The 23,512-nt window shown below is 46.9% G+C and overlaps 1 protein-coding gene across 3 annotated transcripts in view; it reads right to left on the bottom strand.

Annotated features, from left to right (window-relative positions):
* Window positions 1-23,503, bottom strand: part of LOC6588676 (acetylcholine receptor subunit alpha-type acr-16) — a 76,516-nt gene extending 53,013 nt beyond the window's left edge. For all 3 annotated transcript variants that reach the window (XM_026989104.1, XM_026989102.1, XM_026989103.1), the window contains exon 1: window positions 23,402-23,503. In XM_026989104.1, coding sequence (XP_026844905.1) covers window positions 23,402-23,468 — 67 coding nt within the window. In that variant the 5' untranslated portion in view covers window positions 23,469-23,503. The remainder of the gene's footprint in view (window positions 1-23,401) is intronic.
* Window positions 23,504-23,512: the final 9 nt, after the last annotated feature.

Here is a 23,512-nt window from a genome sequence, read left to right on the forward strand (position 1 = left end):
CACACCAAAAACACCATCAAATGGCAATTTTTACGTTTATCTCAAATGACATTTATGTTTCCCAATGGTTACATTTTATATCAAATTGAAATTGCACAAACAAACATCCTTTCAGGTCGTCTCTCGGTCTATCGCTCCTTCTGTTTTTCTGTTTTCCAAGGTAGGAGAAAGACAGAGCAGAGGCATTGGCAAAGCGAATTTTTAATGGTATTTTGATAAGTGTCTACGCCAGTAGTCTCTCTCTCTCTCTCTCACTCTCTTTCTCCCTCTCTTTTTGTGTATTTGCTGAGCATCCGAAATGATAACCGAAAAGCTGCCACAATGTTGATTAAAAGAACCCAAGATGCATTTTCTCAAGGATATTTCGAATGCATTTGCTTAGTAAAATATTCAAACGATATCTACTATGAAATATTGTAACGATCTCTGCCATAAATTTCCCACAGATTTCACTGTAATTTCCCCAACAAACTGCGTTTCCATTCGATAGAAGTGCTTTACAAACACAATTCGAACGACCAAAATTGGAGACGTATTTCATTTTTAGGGTTTTCGCTTAAACGGAATTAATATATGTATGTATACTCAAATAGAGATACTGTGTATCCACACCACACGGCCGTAACATATATCATCGGGCATATTTGTATGGACGCAAATAAATATGGCCTAAGGCTGGCTCTGGCTCCAGCTCCGGCTCTGTTTCTGGTTTTGGTCAACAATGCCGCAATGCAAACAATGTCACTTCAAAATGTCACACAAATCAACTCTCCCCAGCCTCCTCTCTCTCCCTCTCTCTAGTGGGGGCGGAACATCGATCAAAGCGCATTCGCTTTGGCCCCCGGCCATCAGAGCAGGGGAGAGCATTCGGTAAAAATATCATTCAATTGTCAGCACTATAAATGTGTGATCATAAATCATGCAGACACACGCGCACCCCTACAGAGGGATGGCTGCGAAAATAACTAAAAATAATACAAAACAATAAATAAAAAGGAGGAGCAAAAGCGGAAATAAGCGGAAAGGTGAAACCGAAAGATGGGAAAGGATGGCCTGCGCCTCAAAGGAGCCGAAATTTAGATACACTCTCCGATCCATCGATATCATCTTTGGATTTAGAACACACATCTATATGCATTCGAAGTATGATACCCTCCAGGCAAAGGGCATACAAAAGCAAAAGGGCTGCGACCACAACAAGGCGAAGAAGATGCCTTTGGTCCTTGGCGCCATACCAGACGACGCCAGGCCCTACACAGGAGCACACACGCACACTCCGGCATGAGTGGGTGCGTGTGTGTGTGCGTGTGTAAGTCGTGAGTTAATAATTTATATATTTATGCCGCTGAAGCGTAAAACGAAGTTGAAAAACCAAACCAAAGCCAAAGCCAAAACCAACAAAGGAATAATACAATAAAAAATACACATAATAAAAGAGCTGAAAATGGAGGAAATGGGGGGAAAATGTAACTGGACGAGCGGAGGGGGGAGGAGAACAATCCACATATATGTAAGCCCGAGACCCCCAACACCATTCAGAGGCATAAGCATACGCACACAACGACACAGAGGAATGTCCTGAGAAAATGGTGACAGAAATCGAATTGCGTTTTCCTCGTTTTACGCCTCACACCTGATGGAATGCCAGGCAGGGGACCAGAGCTGGAGCCAGCACCCAGCAGCCAGCAGGCAGCAGGGGGTTTGGGATCAAGAGGAAACTATAGAAAGGTTCAAGAGTTCTGGATTAAGTGGGAACAATAAGAGGTAGGTGGGTGGTTTTTTTTTTGCTTTATGGAAGTCGTAAAGTGAGAGAGGGCGATATTTTCTGCTTTAAAATCTGCAAGTCCACAAGTCCTAATTCCGGCTATGAAATATATATCTTCTTAGCAATTCCTGCCGCAAACTGAAAGTGAAATCATTTGCGGCACGTGCTCCCCTGCTGGCTGACCTTTTCCCCCCTTTTTTGGTGCTTCCATTGGTGGCATTGGGTGTGCTGCAACTGCTGCAGAATGCCGAGCACTCTGCTATGTGGCATAATGCATAATTAATACTGGCGCACATACTGGAGTGGAGTGGAGGAGTGGCGGAATGCAACGCCAAGGCTAATTTGGCGTAGGCGCATGCATTTCGGGTATAAATCACCTTGGAAGGACTCCCCTCAAGGCAGGGAGCGAGGGTTCGGCTGAAGCTGCTTTTGTTTTTAAGGAAACTTTCTAATTGCCACTTTAGCTGCCAACACGCTCTCTCACTCTCTCTGCGTGTGTGTGTTTAGCTGCTCATTCATTAAATAGAAAGTGCCAGCAGGCTGGCAGAGAGGATGTATCCTCTTCTCCAAACGACAAACAATGAAAACAAACGGCATTGCAGAGCAACATCAGAAAGCGGGGGAAAGGCAAAAGAAAGCGAGAAACTGCAGAGTTGCCGAAACTATCCCCCAACTATGGATGCTCTTCGACCAAAGGAAAGGGTGCACACATATTGACCAACCGATGAGTCGAATTATCATAATCTTCAACCCTTAAAGAGGAAATTGCAAACTTATTCCATATTGCGAACCCCAAGGGAGAGATGTGCGAGAAGGTCCTGCACACACTTGAAAATTTCTCAAGTATACACCGAACGGACATCGTTTTGTATAACTCATTATAAATGTACAGCACACAGAGAGACACACACACATACACACCCATGTGTAAGTGGATACACATGTGTAAGCTCGTATCTATTGTTTGGCCAGGAAGGAACCAACCCCTTCCGTAACGCGATGTTGCCGCTGTCCTTCCTGTGCTCTGGCCTGCGGCATACAGCAAGGAGAGCAAGAGCAGCAGCAGCAGCAGCACCAGCAACAATTGCAGCTAAATGGCCCACTGTTACTGTTTGTCTTCCCAGCCCCCAAGTTGCCAAAGTTGAGCGTGAACATTTTATTAATATATATATATGTACACTCGCGTACAGTGAGAGTGGGTGAAATTTTTTTCATTTCGTAAATGCTTCAAACTAGCAAAATGTTCGCTCTTTTGCCTCTTACTGGGGTCCAAGGGCAGCTTTATCATATTTTATGAGTTGCGAGAGGATGCGATGTTGTGAGGCGTGGGCGAGACATGACCTGAGCCCCGGCCGAGAGCTTCAGCACTTTCACTCTTACGCAAAAAGTTCAAGGACTTTTTAGCATTTATAAAGCAATTAAAATTTAAATGAACAATTTTCGGGGCACAGAATGTTTTACTGCCGGCGAGCAGTCGGCAGCGGGCGGGCGAAGGGCAACAAATTGTGACATGCAAGTCATGAAATATTTATGAATTATTCGTTGAACACAGTTAAATAATTGTTGGCATTTTGTGAAAGCATCAAGACAGAGAGCAACAGAACGGGAGGGCCAGCAGCCTTGCCTATCCGTTGACCTTTGTGAGTTGTGTGTGTGCCGAGTCGGGGCGGGTCGAGCAATTAGCTTCATTTTCCAAAATTTTCACTGGGCGCATTTAAGTAGGCAATAGTTTTGTTGCCACCCATCACCGCTGGCTGCCATTTTCTCAAATCCCAAAAGTTCCGAAGCATCCGCCCCGATAAGTAGGCAACAGTTTGTGTAATTATTGCTCGTTTCCTGCTGCCGCTCAAAAGTAGGCAACATAAATGGAATAAACCGTTTTTGTCCTCCGTTCCCTTGGTTTTTGATATTTAATTCCAATTGAAATAAATTAAAATGAATAATTTAAATGTAAGTCAAAATTAAATTGCAGAAAGTCTTGCCAATGAGAGGACACTCCCTTGTAAGATGATTGAAAATAACAATTCCTTTGATGGATTAAAGTTCCGAATAAGTAGTCATACATTTTGATAATCTTTCTCGTTTCTATCTAGTAATCTTCAGCAGCAGCCCCCAAATTATAGCTCTCAATCTTGGACAGAGCCCACACCTAACCTAACACACCCGAAGCCAACCTGAAAGCCAATTCGTATGGTAATTTATCTTGGCCATAATCTGGATGCAACCTACACCCCGCCACCAAAATTAATGTTGTGGGACATCATTTGTATCGACTATAGTCTCTGGTATTAGCTACCCATTTCCAAAATGGCCGACAGTCGGTAGGCATTTACATCTGTATCTGTGTGTTTGTGTGGGTGTGTGTGGGGGGTGGGGGGACACATTTCCATTATAAAGTTTTGGCAGCATTTTGTTTTTAGCGCATTTCAATTATGATGAGGGTCAGTTTTGGTTTTGTTTCGTTCCGTTTCGAAACTTGTTTCGGATCGAGCGCATTAACTTTACAACCGACTTCCACGGCTGCTGCTTCGGCCACTGCTGCTGCGGCCATAAATTACCCTGACCGGACAAATGAGAGCGGGGCATGCAACAAGCTTCCGAAGTACTATCCGCTCCCCCTCTTATTTGGTGGCTTGCAGCACGCGAGCATTAAAGTTAAATTGAAAATAAATATGGCCACGCAGCCACCATGCCACACCACACCCCACCGCACCGAGCGATGGAAATGTCAATAAAAAACAACAAAAAAACTACTCAAGGAGAGCACATGTTTGGGTGCTGGTGTGGGTGTATCTGTGCGTGCGGCTGGTTGCTTGTGTGCGCTGCGCAGCTGCCAGAAGTCAGACGGCATTAACCGGCGCCGACCTCCCACACGGCGAAATCTTTAAGGAAAGTCTTCCCCGAAAGTCGAAAGTATGCGATGGAACATCAACTATAAAGTGCACACTTTATTCGCTCCCGAAACCTGTTGTCTCGTTAACTGTGACAACCCTGGCATTCAGGAGGAACAACAACAGCAACAACAATTATGGCCTCTTGTCGACATTTAGACTTAATTTAAATGCAGGACTGAAACAAAAGGGGAAACCCAGAGAATGGAAACGAAAACAGCAAAGAAACGAAATGGAGGGAAAGTCACGGGACTTCACGGAACGGCACGGGTACGGGTACGGAAAAAAGGTAACACAAAAGCCGCTCCGAGCGTAGCGCTCGACGTAACGTAGCGTAACGTAATGGTTGACAACAACACGAAAAACAACACACAAAATGTTTATAATTTATGTGGATTTTATTTGTTGCTGTTTTTTGCTCTGCTGCCACTGTTTTTTCGCGCAAAAAGTTGTTCATTTCAGCGTTTAAGTTCGGGACCGGGACAAGGGCACATACTCCCCCATGCCCGTGCGCGTACCGCGGGAGCTCTGGCTCTACATCCAATCGAGTTTCAGTTAGCCCGGGATAAGCACGCACACACACACACACACGAGACACGTACGCAGATACACACACATGTACATCGCATACCGCTTAACCCAATTCGCAGTCGAAAAAAAAAACCAAAAAGAAACTCAAACTGAAAGCTAAATCGCAAGTGTCTTAGGCAGTTGTTGTTCTTGTTCAGAGCGGGGGATGGGGTGGAGGGGCGGAAGGTTACGAGTGAGAGGCGGCTGGGGTAGGGTGCCAAGGATGCCAGGGGGCTAGAGGTCGCAGGATTTGGGTGGTGGTTCGGATGCGTGCGTTTGGCAGCAGCGGGGAGCAGCATTTGCTGTAGAATGATTTTCAAAAATGTTCTCGGTAGAGGGGTGCTGCAGAAGATTAGCTTTCGATTGGAACTTACAGGCATTACTTCCCTTACGACCCTCGCTGAGCCCCACGCTAGGCAAAACACAACTAAACTGAAGTACGCGCTGTGTCTGCAGTAGATGGTTGCTGGTTCCTGGCTCCTGCTTGGTTTCTGCTCCCCCCAGAGTTTTCTGCGAAAGGAAATCAAACTGCTCCCCTCCTCCGGGGCCATGATTAACTTTCCTCTGAGCAACGTCGAAATGTGTGTCAAGTTTAAAGCGTCAGAGACGAGACGATAATCATAACGACGCGATAACATTAAAGGGGGTAGAAATCACCGAAAAGGGAACACAGCTGACAAGCCTCATTGCCCGATAGATAGTTTCCATTGCCAGGGAATTTTCTCTCTGATTTGGCAGGGGAACTCGTGCGTGCGTTAAATTGATTCGCACCCAAAGCAGTACCAGTGCCAGCAGTACTCGCTTCAGCGGTTGTCCGGCTTTATGACGCGAAACGAGGCGGACTTAAAGCTCCAAACTGATAAAGTATGACAAGGATACAGTCAACCGGCCTCCCGACCAAGAGGGAGTTTCTATTTTACAGCAGATCAGCCCTTTGTCACAGTTCCGTTTGCCGTTTCTCATGGCTAACCCCAGCCCAAGCCCAGGCCCAGGCCCAGGCCAAAACCCAAGCCACAGCCCAAGCCTTTTGTCCCTGGTCTCAAGTACGACCAGAAGTGGGGAAAGGATCCATTGTATTCCTCTGTGCTCGTGTGCCACATGTGTGTGTGTGTGTGCAGTAGTGTGTGACTCTCTCAATGCATATGAATCTCCCTGTCGCCTATCCTTCGTCTCCTGTTTATAATCAACTAAAAGCCAAATAATCAAAGAGGCAGCACAATGCTCGAAAAAACACCCAAAGAAGGAGCCAACAAGAAAAGGGGGTAAGAACATTGTTCGCGTTTCGAGGAAACTAAGAGATGGGTTTTCTCAGAGTATGCCCATGATTGGTTATGTTTCCGAGAATCTTTCTGAGGTATTCCCCGAAGTTGCGATTCCTTTTTGATGTCTTTTCTGGTGTAGTTCCTTTCGGAATTCAATTATCACTCAAGGTTCATTGCATTTCACAAGAAATTCACACCAAGTTCTTCAGTTTGCTGGGACATCTGTGAGACTTGAGTTAATGAAAACTTAAGCCAAGGCTTATCCCAAATCAAATGGAACTAATTTTAAACTTTATCCTGATGGAAATCTACACACTACAACAAGTTTCAACCTAAAAAAGGCAATTTCTTAAGGTATTCCAGCGAAGCCTAATTATCATTAATAAGTTATACCCCATAAAGAGTCTGCCAGTACTGATATACCCTCTCTCCCGATCACATCTCTCTGTATATATATATATATTGCAAAAACCAACGATTATCTTTGGACAGACAAGTCCATGAAGCTTGTCGCTTGTCACTTGCCACTTGGCAGGCGTTGGCCATAAAAATCAATGAGCGTTTTTTTGCCCCAAAAAAAAGAAGGAAAATAGTTGGCAGCTGACAACGGAACAAGCCGGGGCACGAACACACAAAAAAAAACACGGTGGCAAGATGTGAGGAGATTTTTTAAAGCTTTCTTGCGACCTTCCTGACCCCCCACTGGATTTGTAGGCCGTACAGACGGTAGGCTACAAGTAGTAAATTTATAAAAATATCCAAATACAATAAGGCAGGAGCAACGGCAGAGGGTTGGTTGGTTGGTTGGTTTGGTTCGGTGGAAGGACAGGCCTTCCACACAACATGTTGCCTACTTTTTGACATTTTCAACATGTGTCCAACGCCTCCCGTTCCTTCTCACTCTCTCTTTCCTTCGTTAGATGTGTGTGTGTGGGTGTTCCCTCTTGTATACCCTTCTTTAAAGTGGTATTCTGATTTTTAACTGATTCTTTCAACCGTCAGAAGCAGGTGCTATGAATTATATAATTTATGGAGATATATTACATCCAGACCGAGGACTATATCCTATATTTCCAAGACAAGTCTTGGCCTGCCAAAGGGTATATCCGAGTTCGGACTACAGCGATAACCTTTCTTCCTTTTTTTTCGTAGCTTTTCAGCGTTGACGTTTGCGTTGATTTTTGACAGCTGCCTTCACACACAGACACACACGCACACAAACATGAAAACAATAACAAAAACTTGTTACCAAAGTTGAGGCAGATTGCTTCTGCCTCATTCCTTCCTGCTACCCAGCAGCACTCCTGCTCTCTCCTGCTCCTGCTCCTGCTCTTGCTACTGCTCTCCTCTCTCAGTTATTGTTAGACTTTTTGTGCGTTAGATGTGCATACTTTTTGCCCATATCTCTAAGGTTTATGTCAAGGTTTCTTTTTTATTACTTTCCACATACACCATATCCTTACATGCGGATGCGGATGGGGCTAGGGCTTTTTTAGGGCTCATACTTGCGACATTTTTTCGTCGTTCCGCTTCATCTTTCACTCTCTCTCTCAGTGCCACAAATTGCAGTTTAAAGTTGACAGCGAAAGGATATGAGCACTTACCTGTAAGTAAAAGAAAGGTAAAACGAAAGCTGATTAAATATACGAGGTACGTTGCAAAAAAAACTCTGGACTCTAGACGTGTGTCGGTGTGTGTGTGTTTGGGGTAATACAGTTAACATTAATAGAGCCATAGAGCGCAGTGTGAATGGCTATTGCCATGGCTATGGGACAGACAGACAGAAAGCCAGATGGTTCACTTCCCAAATGGCAAATGCCATCCCGATTATCGGCAAATGCTCCGAACTGGAGACTGGAGACTGGAGAGAGTACCTCTGGAGCAATTGTGTGGAAAACGACTTCGAATCACCCTGAACATTTATTATTCCATACATGCAAAGAGAATTTTTGGCCCGAAAACGAGAGTCGATTGGATTATATGGAATTTTAGATATTCAATTTTTCCCATATTCAGCATTCGGTTTTCTTTAATAAAATCAAAACTGCAGCCGAAAATTCGTATTCCTTGTGGGCGGATGCAGTCCGTTTCGCCAGTGTAAGAACGGCGTACTTTGGGAAAGCCTGAGATATGTGGATACGTCTATAGATAAGCCTACCATTTAGCTCTATGATTTATGTAATACTAAGTTGAAACGTTTCAATCGCCTTACAGCTATGAAATGCACTGCACTTGAGAGTGAGTGCCCATCAATGATTCTAAGCCATTCCCCTAAACCCTATTGAAAGCCTCCTCCTCCTCCACACACTTCCGAATATCGCATTACATTGCATATCGAATTCCATTTGTCAACTATTTTGGCTCCGGCTCTGGCTCCGGCTTCGGCTCCATCTCCGTCTCCGGCTCTGGCTCTCCTTTCACACCCTCGTATCAAGGACTTAACCTGCAATTCCAATCAATTAAATGAAGGAAATTCGAAGCCTTTCGCCAGCATATTCTCATAAGAATTGGTATTATATACGCATTGTGTTATTTTTGTGATTTTTGTGGGCCAATCAGAGCGTAAAATGCAAATAAAATGCAAGCAAAATACTTTTGGGCGACATTTCGAATGCATTTCGCAATTGGTTTCTGTTTGCGCAACAAAATTGAAAATACAAAAGCCACAAAACATAGATTAAGATTTGTGTGTGGGAGGGAGGGAGGTTGGTGTTCTGTTCCTATAGATACTACATGGAAATGGACACGGAGACGCACCAGTAGAAAATCGAGCATGGAGAAACATTGAACGCTTGACTTAAATGCCCATCGTGATGCGGCAAAATGGGGGAAAATTCAACGCTTTCCAAACGGCAATACAACAAGTCAAATATTGATACTAGGCGGGGGCCCAAGCTAGGGGCCTGCCAGGGGGCCAGGGGGCCACGGGGCGTGGCATTGTGTGCCCGACAAGGGATTCATTCCCCTCCACGCCACGCCGCGCCACACAAACCAAAGGACGAGCGACGACGACGAGCGACGAAACACCAAAAACTCAAAAAAGTGCACGCGCCGAACAAAACAAACAATTTGGCCAGAAAACTTGGCAAAAGCAATTGCAATTGCAAAGATGGCACTACCATAGGGGGTAGTAGAGGGCGGTAGTGGGAGGACGGGGCAGGCCTGGGTGCTGGGTTGAGTGGTGCATGGAGCACAGGCCACAACAAAGTTGTTGACAATGGCAAACACGTTAACCAAAAACTTTGGCACAAAGATAAGCGCAAATAAATTTGCCAACTTGTTGTCTCTCGCCCTTTCCGCACAGCCTTTGGCAGGAGTTTGTCTTGCTGTGGGTGCTGTCTCTGTGTATCCCTTTCGCAGAGGGATATTCAAAGGGGAAATGCATTACAAAGTACCCAGGGTTTGGAGGGGCACAGAGGGAGATTAGGACACCCGCATGATCGCTGTATGTGTGGCAGTTGCAAGTTCCCGAGTAAGTCCCGAAATCCCGAAATCCAAGCCCGCATTCAAATCACATAAATATTGTAAATGCCTCAGACTTTGATCAGATCTCTCGGCCATAAACGATTTTCACGGTTTCAGAATCACAGAACTCACAGAAGGAAAGAGGCAGCGGGGACGAGTTGCAGAGCCGGATAAAGAAACCGCAAATTGACATGCATTGGGCAGGACTCTTCCGCACCCCGGCTTCTTGCCAAAAACAACCAACCAACGAACCAGCGAACCAACCAACCAACAAACCATCCAACCGAAAAAAAATATACATCTCCTGTGTGTCTCTGGTGGTATCGCTCGCTCCTTTGTAGCTGTGGATGTATCTGTGTGCACGGCAATGTATCTTGTGCAGAGCTGTGCAGAGATTTGCGACGCATGACACTCATAAGTAAAATGCCGCTGGCCCAGCTTCGACTACGTGTAGCCACGACTGGACGAAGACGAAGACCAATGAGAAATCAAACCGAGTGTATCCCTGAGCTTAAGTCAGTCCAACAGTGGCACACGAGGAGGAGAGCAGCACAGAACAGAACAGCACACTGCACAGAGAGAAAGGAATGGGATGCTCAAGACTGAGATCTAGAATCTACAAGTTTGTTCTTAGCTTCGCATTCTCTCAGTGTTCTCCGAGCATAAATCGTTTTGCGGCTGACCATCTCCGCCACTAACCGCTCCATATATCCCAGCTATTTCTCTCTATCTCTCGGGCTCCAAGGTCCAAAGACGGAAGCCACACAGCCATTTCTCCAACATCTAACAAGTTGTCGATGGATTTTTGGCTGAGCAGTCGTGAGACATGGCCACAAAGCGAGAGCACCACCGACAACAGCAACAAAGTACGGCAGCAGAACATAAAATAAGTCCAGGGAGGGTTGCCAGAGAAGTATCCATTGCGGCAAAGAAGGTACATATAATATAATGAATCGGAAGGGGCTTAATGGGATTACTAGATGAAGACATCTGGCTGTGAGTGCACACTCCTCAATCCACCCTCGACAGAGACGGGGACGGGGGTCCGTGGGAGCATCTTTAGTAGCATATTGGCTACACTTGTTATTGACAGCTTTGTTGCTGCAGAGAGTTCTTTCTCTGCACTCCCCTTCTCTGGCAAGGCACGGCCAAAAGCTGTCGCAACAGTCCGGTTAACTAGTTGGCTATCTACACGTACAAAGGGACCACAACAACAAGGCAGGCAGGCAGGCGGGCAGGCGGGCAGAAGTGGAGGAGCATGAGTGACAGGCCAATCGCTAAATCATCCCAGAGTAGCAGGGAAGCCCTGGCACAGCGAAATCTCTCAGGATACGTTAAGGGATATTACAGCAAAGAGTTCAGTTTCAGTTCAGATGCCAATAAGGCAAAGCTTTTTGGTCATTTTATTGGCTGCGAAAACTGTCAGAGTATGCGGCCAATCGCGAGTCCAACACTCGACCAAACCGCACTGCTCCTCGCCTCACCTCACCTTCCCACAATCCCATTCGAACGGACGGGACACATATGCGTATACGTAATGTGGCGCGAAGAGGAAATGAAAAATGTAATTAAAAAACTTTTTTTTCGACCAAGTCTTTTGTCATGAGCGTTGGGAGGCGTGGTAGGGGGCCGTCCGGGTGGCAAGTGAGCAAAAGCCTAAGTTGCAAGCCAGTAATTTGGAAGGGGCAAGAGGCAGGGGACGGCGGCCTTTAAATGTGCGACGAGTGCCATTCAGTTGGTTGGGCAGGCAGGCGGCAGGCGGCAGGCGGCAGCGTTTTTAGCATCCCATATATGCAACACATGCAAGTGGCACGGGGGGACGGGGGCGGGGGCAGGGCGATTCATGTGCATGTAAAAAGTGCTCATTAAAACATATCAACAAGCTTTATGGCAGTCTCCTCTCCGTCGCCCGCCCCTCAGCACCGCTTCATCCTTCCATGTTGACGTCGTGTCGTCGTTGTCGTCGTCATCGGCACCGACGGCAGTTAAATTCATTCATAAACTACGTGACAAAACGAACGGAAATGTAGAAGCGGAAATTGCCAACAAACACATGCACACAAACATTGACATATACACACACACACGCAGGCACACACTCGCACACTCACACACGTGCACACCCATGCAGTCAGACATTGAGACTGAGAGTGAGAGACCGGGCTGGGCGGAAGGACGAATGGACGGCAGGCACAAAGTATTCTGGCATTCAACCGCCGCCATCGGCTTACCCTGGCATTTACAATCAATTTGGAGGCACACCCCGACGCAGAGAGAGCGATACCCTGTAATGTGGGACAATGAAGTGCCTTCGAACTCCCAGGTAGACTCTTTATGTTGCTACTTCTTGCCCTCATTCCGTATTCCTTACTCTCTCATATTTCCATCGGTGATTTCCCTTCTTTAGCCCCACTCTAGGGTACTCTTGAGGTCGACCTTCCACTCATTTCTGTTGGGTTTTTTATTTGGTATCGCACGTCGAGTGTATGGTTGAGTGTGCCGAACCGCCTCCGCCTTTTGGCCTCTCCCCTCCACCGCCCCCCCACTCTCATCACCTTCCTCCCGCCCCCCTTTCGGAATCAGCAACACCATCAACCATCACCAATCATATTACATTTGCAATATTTTCCCTCTCCTTTGCTCAGAGATTCAGTCATCAGATTGTTTGACAGATGCGTGGGAGGAGAGGAGCAGAGGAAGAGCAGAGGAGGAGCAGAGAAGGTGCAGAGGAGGAGCAGAGGAGGTGCAGAGGAGGAGCAGAGCAGGAGCAGAGGAGGAGCAGAGGAGGTGCAGAGGGGCAGCAGAGGAGGAGCAGAAGATGGGCGGGAGAGAGAGAGAGTGGGGAACGATGATAGTTGGAGGCAATGGAATCTCATAATATTGATACTGAGGGAAGAACTGTGAAGGATGCAGAGGTGAAGAGGAGACTCAGCAATAAAAATCAAGTGTATTTCTCTTTGCTTCGATTTCCGATTGAAATTGGATAGATACGAGCATTCGCATTCGGATTCCGATAGAGATTCCGCAATCCTCCAAAACATTGCAGAAATATTCAGTAAATAGAAAAATAATTCCGCAGAAAAGCATCCTTAGGACAGAGGATAAACCCTTTAGAAAGAACTAATTTTCCCTGCCATTAAATTCACTCTTCCTTCGCGATAGTCAGATTCGTGGCATACTCTCTCTCTCTCTCTCTCTCCCTCTCTCCCTCTCTCCCTCTGTCTCTCTGCTCTGTTGCTCCTGCCCCTGCTCCTCCCACTGCTGGCTGAGGGCTTTAATGCCGTGAAAAGCTTTTAGTTGTAAGCTAACAAGCTAACGTTAAATGCAACTGCAACTGTAACTGTCGTTGCCCCCGCAGGACCTGAAGGACACACCACTGTGGGAAAGAGGGGAACGAGGGAGACTGAAAGATGGGGAAAGAGGGGGAAATGAGGTAGAGACTGAAACAGATAGACACACTTAAAATAGCAAACAACTCAAGAGTAGCTGCTTCTGTAGTTGACCCAATTCAACCTTGACCCATTTCCCACGTTCACGTCCACGTCCACCGCTTGAGCCACTCTACAATGCGTCCCGCTGAAAGCTCGAACTATAATTAAATGTTAATTAGCAGACACAACAGCGGAGGATAACCGGCGACTGGTGACTGGCGAATGGCGACTGGCGAATGGCGACTGGGGACAGGGGATTGAACAACTTTTAATGGATTGAATGCTGCTAAAGAACCGTCTGCTACGATTCGTTTCGTTTCGGTTTCTTTTGATCCAGTAAATCCCTTGGAAGCAATGAGGGGGCTGGCAGGAGGCTGGCCCATTCATTTCACCGTAGATAACAATCAATTCCAATCTGTCAGCATCGTTTCACCTGCTCAATATGTATTCATTCCACACGCAACGCAACCCACACAGACGAGCACGGGGGCAGGACTTCCCTGCCCCACCCTGCCCTGCCCTGCCCTGCCCCACCACCCAGTCCAATCCTTGGACATTCGTGAGCTTCTCCTCGTCCTGGACGATAAATGTCAAAGTCAATGCGGTATACTCGTATTCTCTTCCATTTGCCAAGCATTCGTTCAGTCAAGGTCCTGTCGCTTTGTAAAAATATACAAAATTATTCGCTTTCTCCTTCGTATGTGTACTCTTTCTCTCACGCGCTGTCTCTCTCCGGTCTAACATCTCTGTATCCATCTCTTTCGTATGCTTTTTTGCTGAATAATTGAAACGATAAATTTTACACACAATAAAATGCTAGAAATTCAATAAAGTTTACAATTTTACAGTGCCACATTTGGGGCGTGGCATTGACATGGCCTCCCATCGCTGTGGGATGTTGTAACTTGTTGTAACTTGTTGCTATCCATGCGAGAGAGAGAGAGCAGGGCGGAGGGGAGAGGCAGAGAGAGTAACAGAGAGAGAGAGCATGAGAATGGGACATGCATAAACATGATTTTATGTGCACACAACACGACAATAAAAATCACGCATGAATTTCATGGATCCCCAAACTCAGTGTCGCCTCCATGCCCATCTCTGTCCCGCTCCCTACGTGCCACTTGCATAAACAACTAGGCAGAGTATATAAGAAAAGAGGTAAGGTATTAACGCCTAGCTACGAACTGAAAAGGATTGGAGACCTCACTCTACTATGGAATATACCCTGCAGCAAAGAGAAACAAAGGCCAGCAGAGAGAAAGAGAGTGAGAGTGAGGGAGAAGTAAAAAAGGTCGTCGTGAGAGTACAAAAAACCTCAACACGAGTAAAACAAAATGTAATTACAACAAGGACTTTTCAACAGCAGCATTTTGCACATTGCAACAGCTTTGTCAGAGTCAGAGAGAGAGGGACAGAGAGAGAGGGGGGCTACAGATGGAGAAGAAGGTGAAACAACAATGCAATATAGTGTACCCCCGTTCGTACGTGAAATGCAACAATGTGCCACACGCACGCAGGACGCAGGACGAGCGGCGGGGGACATGCCACACGCAAGCGAGTGTGAGTGAAAGTGAAGGTTAGCTACGGGACCCAGCTACAACGACGAGTTTAGCCGTGTGTGTGCCACACACCGAAAGCCAGCGAACAGCAGCAGTGGCAGCAACAGAAAAGGAGGATTTGGGGTTGGACTGGGGATGGGGATAAGGACGGTCTACACTTGAGCTTTATTGCATACATTAAGGGGCCAAGGTGCGCCGCAGAGCAACACATGCATGCAACGAGTGCAAAGGAGCCGCAGATCCAGTGGAGGGGGCTCGAGTGGGGTTCCGTTTTGTGTTCTACGTCTATTTTGTTAATGGACTTTGTCGTTTTCTATTGCGAGGAGAACGACAAGAAGAGGAGACTGACAGGCGAGAAGGGACACTACCATAAATCAAGCCACAAATCTAAATTCAGTCTAAAAATAATACAAAATATGCGACATTTATGCTCCTGACTGATGGCCAAAGCCAGGGACATTAAAGGATGAGTTGTCAGAAGGATATCTACCGATCTAAGAGTCTTTTGAAATGGAAACCCCCGAAGAAACCAATCGATACTGTTAAAGCTGCACCTGCCTAAAGCCTCTTGGTACTTACTCTCATTGCAGCCCCCGAATCGTAGCCCAGCTGGGCAGGGAGCCCCTTGAGCACACATTTCACTTAGTAGTGGAGCGATCAACATTTTGGGCAGCCCCATCATCGTCGTTGTCGCTCACAGCCCCAGTCCCGGGTCCCACATGAATACCAGACAAGCGACCGAAGCGCAGACGGCAGAGGCACTGCTCATTGTTTGGCACTTAGTCAGCAGGATGTCGGCGGCGGCGGCGGCGGCAACGGCGCCGCTGCCATGTCGATTAGATGATGCTCCTCTAAGCTTCTGCTGCTGTTGCTACCAGCTGCCGGGAATCCCCCGCCTGAATAACGAGCGGCTGATGCGACAAACGCCATTTGGCTTTTAGGTTGGTTAGGAGGTTACCAGGTTGAAGGACACGTCGCTTGGGTTTGAGGTGTGCTCTGCCACGGTGTGGTCTGTACTGTGGTGCGGTATGTGGGGGGATATGCACCTGCAATAACAAGCTGAGGACAAGCGACGACGAGATGGCGTCAACATCCTTGACATGCTTGTGGGACGCCATGACAATTGCACGATGAATCCCGACCTCTGACTCCTGCCTCCTGCCTCTAGCACTGCCTCTGCCACTGCCTCCGAGTCTGAATCTGAATCTGACTCTGAATCTACCGCCACTGCTGTCTGTGTGCATATTTCTTAATTAAAAAGCTGCCGTTTTGGTCTCAATTAAACGGCTGGGGCCCCAAACACAGTAACGCACTTTACGGACTGCACTTTCCCTAGTAACTGTTGACGGCAGCTAATGGGAGTGGAAATGGCCCCCACCTACCCTCCTACCTGCGCCCCTGCCTATCCCCTACCCCCTGCAAGAGCACCAGACAGGAGGCGCATCAAAAATTCAACTGTCTGTCAATTATGAGAGCAAAAAAGAAAATACACACTTGATGCTGTCTACCCATACTGGGAAAACAAAGGAAAATACTCGCACATATAGCATACACACTGATTGGTATACATACATATATTCTATGTATGTATGTGTGGGAAAACTTATTGAATGAAACTCGCCAAAACAGGACTTGGACTTTGAGTGAAAGAGATACGCACCCACGCATTCGACTCTCTCTCTCTCACTCTCTGAGAAGTCTCATTCTCTCTCTCTTCGGTGGTGCTCTCTCCTGGAATTGAGCGGAAAAAGAAACGGGAATAAACATGCGCATCCCCGAATATCCTTGAAAAGGGAAACTGGATGCGAAACGAATCTCAATTCCAGATTTTAATTCATTATATGGCCAAATAACTCAACTCAAATTGGGGCTCAAGGGAGGCCCAGAGTGGGGCTCTCACCTGCCACGCCACACTGGCCCCCCCAAACCTCGCCGCACGTTCCACGTTGTTAATGTCACCATGGAGACAGGATTCGGGACCCAGGGCCCAGGATCCAGGACTCTGGACTGCGCCCTAGCCTGGGACTATGCAAATATCTCGACGCACAACAAAGTAAAATTCGCTGTGGGCCTCCTCCACGCAGCCAGCCAGCCAGCCAGCCAGGCGAAATTTGCATGTTTTTCTTTCTGTCTGTTTTTCCGACAGACACGCTTTGGGCGGTGGGTGGTGGATGGTGGGGCTGTGCTTCGTGCTGGGGGAAACTAGAGACAACCCAAGTCAGTCAATTGGGCTGCCACAGTCCCACAGTCCGTGTCCCCCGCCATCCATACTCGTACACATCTCTGCTGTACATTCACTTTCACTCTCGCAGTGGCTCCTGCCATTGCCATTGCATACATTAGGGAGCCCCTGCGCTGAGCCTTCGGGCTGCTGCTCTGCCTGCTTGTAATTCGCTTTGCAGTCGCCATGGGCACAATTATTTTTTACCTTTTATGGGGCATCCCGCTTAGGTCCCGCCAAAACGGCCCAACTCTTCTCTTGTCCACCTTCTTTCTTTTTTTTAAACGCTCCCCCGCTTTTAGTGCGGCTAAGAGTATTGGGGGATTGGAGGGCATTGAAGTGTCTGGCAAACAGCCGCTGAAAACACTTTTAATTTCTGGCCACCGCCTTCAAGGAGCTATACTCGTCGTAGACCTGCGCCATCAGGGGATGTATTTACTAAGAGATACTTTGGACTGTGCGCCCGGTAAATTTCAGGGATCGTTCTCGTCACTATTAATCGGTTTTCGTGGTTTAGCTTGAGAGCTATCAAACAAAAATGAATTCTAATCGAACATTTCCCACCACTTAATAAATAAACCTCTCGTTAAACGTATTCATAAGTTTTAAACACTCGTTTTACATTCAATAACCGCCTTTTATCTTATGTTCGTAATGATTTATAGATTGAAATTTTATAGAAAAACTTTGTACCCGCTCGAAGAGGAATAAACGCTAGGCCGTAAAAACGAAATTATCGTTAATTGGGGGGCCATTAATTGGGGTTTGGCCATAAAAAAGGAATGTTCGCACGGACATACATCAGAATATTTAAGAAAATTGATTAAAAATGATCAAGAATAGCCATAACTATTCAATTTTATACTGGAAAGCATTGGCAGACATTGTCTTGTAAATGAAAGAGGTTCAGAGGCTCTGTTTTCCCATAACCATTGGGATTTGGGATTTGTGCGGGTTTTAATCAAAGATTGAACTAAAACAAGATCTAACGCATCTGATTGCAAAGGCCTTTAAAAGGTAATTTCGATGTAAAATGTCCTCGGAATGGAATACGAAATCGTAAACCGAAATTTACCTTCGAGCAAAGGAGAGACGGAAGGACAGGTAAGACGAATGGGGGGTGTAAGGGCGGAAAGGTGGAGTCTGTCTCCCCTCTGTTGCCACTTGTTTCGTTTTTATGACATTTTTAAGTAAGTCGCGCAGCTTGCAGGATACTCTCCCCCGTCCCCCTGTCGTTTCCTTTCCGTACCGCCACCCCTAATCCCCCACCCTTGATTATTTTTTTATTCTTTCTTGCTTTTTGTTTTCAGCCTCTGCTTTCTTTTTGTTTTTGTAATTGAATGCGTTAAATTACAGCAAACTTATGCTTATCAAGTTTTTGTTTCTTCTCTGTTCTTTGCTCTTCTCCCCCCCCCTCCTCCCCCCTCTCCTCCTATCGTTGTCTGGGGCCCACGAGTGCTGTTTACGGTTATTTAGGCGCAGGCACTAAGTTCTCTCTCACACTCTCCCTTGAGTGTGTCTGTGTGTGTGAGTTTTTTTACGAGTCTAAGGGGGTGGGTGGGTGTGAGGGAGGCACTGGGATTGGCCGTATAAAAAATACTTATTTGCAAACTTTTGTGGCGGCATCGCTGAGTCATTCAAGGATGACAATGAGGCGGAACTGGAAGCTGGAGACGAAGGCGAAGACGTAGACGGAGGCCGGCACTGGCTGGAGGATGCCTACAGGTGCCCCCAAGGGCAGGCGCGGATTTTTAGCAGCTCGGGGATTAGACACCTCCCCGAACCCCAAGCAGGGCGGATGGGACGCTCCCCTCTCCGTGCTCCAGGGAGGTGGCATCGTGACTCACGAACGGATACACACGCTCCCATCGCTAGTTCTGGGTGGGTGCAATGCTGGGACAAGGTTATCCCTCGTCGGTGGCGCCACGGAAGTGCAGAGCGCGCAACTAAAACTTGTTTTCCTTGCACTGCAACTTGCTCCACTTTCGTCCTGCTCCAACTGCGCCACAACCTTGAAACTTCCTCCTGCGTGCACCAAGCGGGGAGAACCGAACAGAACGGGGAACGGAGAACCAAACGAAGCCGGAAGCTGTAACCGGAGCCAAAGCCAAAGTCACAGTCAGAGTCGCAGTCGGTGGCAGAGGCAGAGGCGGAGGCAGGGTCTGGTGTGGGTTATCCGCTTTACCTGCCACACAGCGAGAGAGTGCCCGTACGAGAGCGAAGGACTAGCGAGGACGAGTATGAAGTTTAAAAGTTGGGCTTAGGCCTGAAACCAGGAGGAAGTTTAGCCCATTGCGTGGGGCAGTTCTCTTCCAGGATATTAGCAGGGATATTAACAAATATATTATGGCCAAGCCAGGCTCCTCTTTCTTTGGCCTGCGGCAAAATGAATGTATGTAAATTAAGAGGGAGAAAGAGGGAGATAGAGCAGAGGCTTCCTCGTGGCTTTGCCGCGCAAATCCAATAGGAATTTATGTCATTTAAATGTACGAAAATGCGTAAAACGGCTTGCCTTAAAACAAAATATATGACCCGGTCATATATAAGCACACGGAGGACGAGGTCCCAACGCAATGGCAACGCTTGACACTGTCAAGGTGCTGCAGTCAGGACAGGACCCGAAATGCCGCACAATTTATGCGTTTGCCGTTTGCCAACTGCCAAACAGCAAAGGAGCTCCACGAAAGATATAACGACTGCAGGATACCCACTAATCAGATGTATTTTGAAGTTAACCAGCAGGAAAGGCACATTCCAAGGAATACAATACACAATATGCCCATTTTCCGTAACGATTGATGGGTACGCCACGCTCAACATTGAATGCTGAATTATTGTATTCCGGCTCTGCTCTGCCCGTACTCTTCCAAACTGCTGATTTTCCAATCAGTGCACACTTTGATATCGCTGCGATGAGGCAGCTTATTGAAAATATTTGTCTTTTGCCGCCAAGCGAAACCCAATCCGAGGACCGATGCGATTGCTGTGTCTTCATTAGTCTCTGTCGGAGAATCAGAGGCGGAAAACAAAGGGAGGAGAGAGGGTATACATGGAACACAGAGCAGGGGAGCACAGCAGAGTACAGAGCAAGGAGCACAGGTCAGGACAAAGTCAAAGATTTCCTCGTCAACTCCCTCAGCGATGCTTAAATAATAACTTTTCAGCGACAAGAAGACAATGGGCTCAGGACAAGGACCAGGACAAGGACCAGGCCCAGGCCGGGACCTGTCACACGGGCCACGAAGAACCAAAGAGAAGAGGAGAGAAGGGCAGCAGGACAGACATTTTCCATGCGTTTCCACTGGGCAGCATCTCACAGAGAAAAAGGCAGAAAGGAAGCAATTAGGATTAATTGATTGGTTCGACGATAAGAATTAAGCTTTTATTGTTTCCCCAGAAACTCCACTATATAATAAGTAGTGTGTTTAAACAGAGAGGCTGTTTGCATTGGGCGTATAATGGAAACTCAAGGATGTGGAAGGCCAATTTAAGCCGGAAGTTCATTTTCGAGGCTGTTCTTGCTTAGCTTTTTCAAGTGGGACATTAGACAGACGTAGAAGAGATATTTCAAAGGAAATAAAGGATATTTAATATATATAAATATTTTAATATTGTTTATCAAGATCAGCTATCAGGAATTTCCCCAACACTCAGGCACTAGGATGCATGGGAGAACACTCGCTCTCCGATAAACTCAAGAACAATTGCACCCCAGGCGAAGAGCTGAAAGATACTCAATAAAAATCCGCATTCAAGCATTCTAATTGAACGACCCTATTACTTGCGGATATTACAGTATTCCTTACTGTACGAGTATCCAGCCTTTGCCATGTGCATCCCCTCAGAGTGGAAACACTTTTGGAAGCAAGAACAAGCGAGAGAAGCGCGCCGTGCCGTGCCGTGCCTCGCCGTGCCGCAGCTTGTTATTTTTGTCAACAGTAGGGCACATGAGACTTCATTTTGCCAAAGCCACGGCCCGGGATGAAATAAAAAAAAAGAAAAGAGAAAACTTTTCAACTCTCGATGCAACTTAAAAAAAGGACAGATATATACACTATATAAAGTGGGAAGGAAGTGGAGGAAACGCATGTGTTTTGTTCTCTCTCTTTCTCGAGGAGTGGAGGCAGCGGTTGAGGCGGTGGAGACGGTGGAGTCCCCCCTGGGGAGCAGATGGCGGATTTGAAGTGCGGCCTCCTGGGGCTCCTCCGTCGTCCTCCGTATGACAATTGTGTTTTTTCTACTTGAATATTTGTCTCATTGCTCTACGCTTCTTTGTCGTCCCCCCTCCCTACCTCCCACCCCCCTTCCGTCTGTCTGTCTGGGTCTATTCACCATCTTTGTTTTTGCAACTTTTTTCCGCCCGCTTTTCCTGGCAATTGCCGAGCAGCTCAGCGAGCAGTGAAAACTAAAAATATGGCCAAGTTTGGCTCTGGGCGATCTCCATGTGAATTTATGGTCCGCTTCGCGTGGGAATATCCCGACTGTACCCACCCACCCCCTCTACGGCACATATGTATGTATATACATAGATATATACACATATCTGAAGACCAGAGTGTGGGAATGTGTGTGCTTTTTGGCTTTGACTCTGTGGCAGGCAACGCCGCCTGGTTAAAGCGCCGTGAAAATGCTCGCAAGGAAATTGAACGAGGGGGAACGTTGTGAGTTGCTGCGGACCCCGCAACTCTACGGTTATACCCGATACTAAGTCAGTATGGCTCTCCTCCGGCAGACGCCGCTAATATTTAACGACACGACAAAGAGTGCGTGCGAGAGAGACAGAAAATCAGTCTGAGCGTGACGTCGGGCGCTGCGTAGCCACTGCAAATTGATTTGTTACTTTTGGCTATAAAAATGATCTGATCTGATCCAGATTCAGCAATCTAATAGATATGGTCATTATCTATGATTCTGCGTTTCTAGTTTTCTCAAATCTGCAATATTGTGGATGCAACAGATTTTCGTCCTTTGTGGGGGCGGAAGGGGGTGTGGTGAAATTTTGAGATATACGTTTTATAGTGAGATCTAACAGAAGTGCGGATACTAAATTTGGTTACTCTAGCCTTAATAGTCTCTGAGATTTATGAATATCCCCAGATCTGCATCCTTTGCGGGGGCGGAAGGGGGTGTGGCGAAATTTTGAAACAAACTCGTCTCGGTCCGATATATTTGGAGTGTGGATACCAAATTTGGTTGCTCTAGCTTTTATAGTCTCTGAGATCTAGGCGCTAATGTTTTACTCTAAGCAAAGCCGCCTATGCTACGTGTGTGTTAGAGAGAGACAGGGCGAGAAAAAATGAAATTGTTTTCTTGATGCTGGCTATAATAATAATACGATCCAATTCAGATTCCGCAGTCTAAAAGATATAGTCATCTTCTACGATTCTGCGTTTTTAGTTTTCTCGTATCGTCGAAATTGTGGATGCCACAGATTTTCGCCCTTTGTGGGGGCGGAAGTGGGCGGGGCAAAGTTTTGAAATATTTTTGGAGCAGTGACATATCACAGAAGTCTGGATCCAAAACATCGTTGCTCTAGCTCTTATAGTCTTTGAGCATTAGGCGCTGAAGGGGACGGACAGACGGACAGACGGACAGACGGACAGACGGACAGACGGACGGACGGACAGACAGACAGGGCTCAATCGACTCGGCTATTGATGCTGATCAAGAATATATATACTTTATAGGGTCGGAAACGATTCCTTCTGGACGTTACACACATCCACTTTTACCACAAATCTAATATACCCCAATACTCATTTTGAGTATCGGGTATAAAAATCGGATGCGGAATCGAATAATGCTAGAAAGGGGTCGCAGGGCCGTGGAGTGTCACCTTGCAAGGAAAGATTTATGCGTAGAGGAAGGGAGGAATTGGAAAAGATTTCGCATTTGAAATTGATAGTGGGACATGAGTGCGGGGATTTGTTTGCTGCTCTCAGCGGGCAGCGGGGGAAAGCGGAAAACCCCAAGCACTTGTTAACGCAAATGTTAGTCTGTGGCATCCACCCTCCCGATGCTCGTTCCACTCTTCAGTTGGTGGAAGATGAACTGGAGGGATTCGGGCTGAAGATGGTGAAAAGTGCAACAATTTTCCCACCCATTGAACGCCACTTTTCACAGAGTTTCTCCCGGCAATTTAATCAGCAAAGCGAAAGTTCTTTGGACTGTCGGATAAAAGACAAACAAAGGTGTCGGAGAGGGTGTCCTTAGAGAGGCAAGGAGTGGCACACTCACCTTTAATTATCGCCAGAAAGATCAACAGGACAAACAGCGACAGAGACGACGGCAGCGAGGAGTCCATGTCCTTGGTTTGCTTGTTTCGCCTGCCTCCTGGGTTGAATAGCT

Source organism: Drosophila persimilis, unplaced genomic scaffold (assembly GCF_003286085.1).
Source record: "Drosophila persimilis strain 14011-0111.01,24,50 unplaced genomic scaffold, DperRS2 tig00000191-arrow-pilon, whole genome shotgun sequence".
Classification (NCBI taxonomy): Eukaryota; Metazoa; Arthropoda; class Insecta; order Diptera; family Drosophilidae; genus Drosophila; species Drosophila persimilis.